Source organism: Epinephelus fuscoguttatus, linkage group LG5 (genome assembly GCF_011397635.1).
Source record: "Epinephelus fuscoguttatus linkage group LG5, E.fuscoguttatus.final_Chr_v1".
Classification (NCBI taxonomy): domain Eukaryota; kingdom Metazoa; phylum Chordata; class Actinopteri; order Perciformes; family Serranidae; genus Epinephelus; species Epinephelus fuscoguttatus.
Genome location: NC_064756.1, coordinates 17,805,383 through 17,808,750, shown reverse-complemented (window position 1 = coordinate 17,808,750; position 3,368 = coordinate 17,805,383). Strand labels below are relative to the sequence as shown.

Sequence of the window (3,368 nt, the reverse complement as noted above, 5' to 3'; positions counted from 1 at the left end):
AAAACTTGTCACCAAGTGCACATTTTTTTCAATTTCCCTTTCAGCTAGTAGCATGTCTACTACTGGTTAGTAAAGTATATTTTCATGTACTCGCAAAACCATACTTTTGTCAACCCTGTTACCATCAACCCTTTTACACTAGAATGGTAACAGGGTTGACGGTAACAGGGTTGACGAAAAATGTTCTTGGTAGCCATTACTAGCCATGTGGTGAAGGTCATGAGACCACATGGTGTGCATTCATTAGAGGCTTATATCATGTTATTTATGTACATTAAAAATTTCTAACAATTATCTTTTTAACGTGTCCTTTTGTGGAAACAGGGCTGACATAATAAGCTCGTCCCCTCTGTCAGAAAAATCATGAAAATAAGAGGACACTTACTGTAGTTGTCTTTTCACCAGCATGTTCACAAAAGGAAGCTGATTTCACTCCCAGGAAATGATGCAACTGTCGGAGCAGTCCATTATCTCAGAAGGGGTGCTTTCATTAAAAGTAACAGGGTTGACGACTACCTGGCGACCCGACTAAATTGATGTTTTTTACAACATTTTACATATATTAAGAATAAAACCCATTCATAAATAATGAAAGGACACTTGAAGCTTTATATATAAGTTTATGTTTTTATGATAGTTTGAGTTTTTTGGGCCTTAATAGCTAGTAAAAGTAGAACAATCATATTGAGTGACAGGCCATTTTTACAGTTTTTGAATGATGCTTCGTACAAAAAGGTTAAAACTCTTTGAAAACAAAATAAATAAAATTTTACATTGTTTTAATGTTACAAGAGATATCATGGAAAATAAATTCTAAAATGATTATAGTGTATTTATTGTTTATTGACATTTATAGCACAGTTTTGTTTGAGAGACACAAAGTGGCACGTTTTCGTATAATGACCCGTAGATCTAAAACCAGGAGATTCATCAAGGTACAAGTACTGTCACATTAACCCATTTAATCCCAAATTTTTCCCAGACACAAAAATATCCAAATCATGTGTCATTAGTATCCCTTTGAAACAATCAATCATAATTTTTAGAAATTTTCATGGAAAAGTGTGTGAAAAAGTGTGTTTTATGGATACTGTGTGGTATCAACCATTGGACAGACTAAATATAGGTCTATTTGACCTGTGCAGTGTGTTTGTGTGTGTGTTTCTCTGTGTGTGTGTGTGTGTGTGTGTGTGTGTGTTTGTGTGTGTGTGTGTGTGTGTGTGTGTGTGTGTATGTGCGTGTGTGCGCGTGAGTGTATAACATCCTTATATATAAAGGCTAGTTATTATCACTTTTAAAAGTTCCAGCATTGCCTCTAAATGCTCTCTCATTGTAGTGTGAATATTTTACATATAAGCCCTATACTATCGGCTAGCAATATGAATACTGGGAGCACCGTTATGAATATTGAGGTTAAGACAAAAAACAACAACAATCATCAATGTATTTCAACATTGTAACTTTAGTGCAACTTACTTTAGTGCAACATTCATTTGAAAACGTTAATTTTTAGTGCAAAATTCATTTGAACACATTCATTTTTAGTGCAGTATACATTGAGCACACTGAACATGAAGGTAAACATTTAGGATAGAGGTAGCTGCTGAACATGCTTTCAAGTATAGGCCTACACTGACTGACTGAACAACAAAATAAAATAGGTTGTAGAACAAAGAGCAAAGCAATGCCTTGAATGACTAAAAAATAACATCTTTTCCTGGAACATTTAGGACATTTTGATGGTTTTTTTCAGCTTTTTTTCCCTAGACTCCAAAGTACTGTTTGTTTGTAACTGTATGCAACCACTTGTGTGTGTGTGTGTGTGTGTGTGTGTGTGTGTGTGTGTGCGCGTGCATGCTTGTGAACTCTATGTTCGACTGCATTCTCCTGTCTTTACTGTTTTTCTTCTACACTCCATGGTACAGCTTGAAGCACTCAATGTGCAGTGGTACTTTGCATTTCTCACATGCATAGGTAGTGCGTTTGTCACAATGGCGACATCTCTGGAACCGGTGCATCGTGTTAATTGGCCAGTGAGAAGCTTTGTCGTATCTTGCCTGATCTTCAACGGTAGCACTCAGTAGAGATCTCCTTCCATGGCTCAGTGGTTTCGTTCCAAACCTTTGCAGAAGAGACTGTGAGACTATCCGTGAGAAGGCGAGCAGGTCGATGGTCCCTCCAATAACATCTCTGTAAAAGAGATGGCCATTTACAAGAGCACTGTTGATAGACCATGCAAAGATGGGCCACCACCACTTCTTTGACCTGATTGAGATATGGTATCGTGAAACCTGTAGGTCGTGAAGGTCTACACCACCCATGTGCTCATTGTATCGGCTGATGCATTTTGGTTGTTGGACACTGTCAAAGGCACGTCGATGCCTGTTCCATCTCTTGACAGAGGTCTCAGTGTATTTTTCATCCATGTTTGTTGCCACTGTGACAATGTTATTGTCTTTCCAACGGACCAGCAGCTTCTCTCCTTGGCACAGAACCTCAGAGGTTCCCCTGGGTAACTTCATGAAGGCATTCAGTGGTGTGAATGGGACATCAAACAGGCGGTTCTGCCTCATGGTTCCAGAGCTCCCATATCCTCTTTTTGTCATCTCATCCATGAGTGAAAGAGTGGTAAAGAGGTTGTCATGGAAGAACTTGCAACCTTGAGGCACCTGAGCTTGCTCTGCCAAACCTATGACAACGCTGGGTCCCTGACCCAACCCTGTCTCTGGGAGGAGAGTGTGTGATCCACAATATGGCTCCATGTGGTACATGTATCCACTGGATGAGGCGAGGCTCCATACCTTGTAACCAAAGCGAATTGGTTTGCCTTTGATGAATTGTTTACATCCATGTCGGCCGTAGTATGGGATCATGCTCTCATCCACTGACAGCCATTCCTGAAATGGCATGATTTTGTATGAGTGATTGAGCTCAGAGAAGATGGGTCTAACCTTAAAAAATGGGTCATCAGTGATCTTGGTGTTGTCAACCACATGAACTGAGGCCATTATATCATCAAAGCGGTTTCTCCGCATTGCACCTGCAATGCTCTCATTGTGTACATCATTGTCAACTGACTAGTACATGTGTCTTCTTGGGACAGAGCTGTACCCACTTGTAATTAGGATCCCATAGAATGTGAGGAGCTCATCCATACTTAGATTCAGTTGCTTTCCCTTGGTCTGGGTGGAGTAGAGGTTGGACATTTCAACTGTGATCTCTCTCAGGGTGGGTGGATACATCAGTAAGAAAACATCCAATGGGTTGGGGCAGCTTTGTTTTACACATTCTGCAGCATTTGGTCTGTATACTGTGTATTCTGGAATAACAGCAGTGGAAGGCCTCTTGGATCGTTTAAATACTCTATC

General features: G+C 40.0%; 1 protein-coding gene across 1 annotated transcript; it reads right to left on the bottom strand.

Annotated features, from left to right (window-relative positions):
• Positions 1–1,907: 1,907 nt before the first annotated feature.
• LOC125888521 (piggyBac transposable element-derived protein 3-like) lies at positions 1,908–3,035 on the bottom strand. Its single transcript, XM_049575904.1, has one exon. It carries the CDS (start codon positions 3,033–3,035, stop codon positions 1,908–1,910), a length of 1,128 nt encoding a protein of 375 aa, XP_049431861.1.
• Between the last annotated feature and the right edge of the window lie 333 nt (positions 3,036–3,368).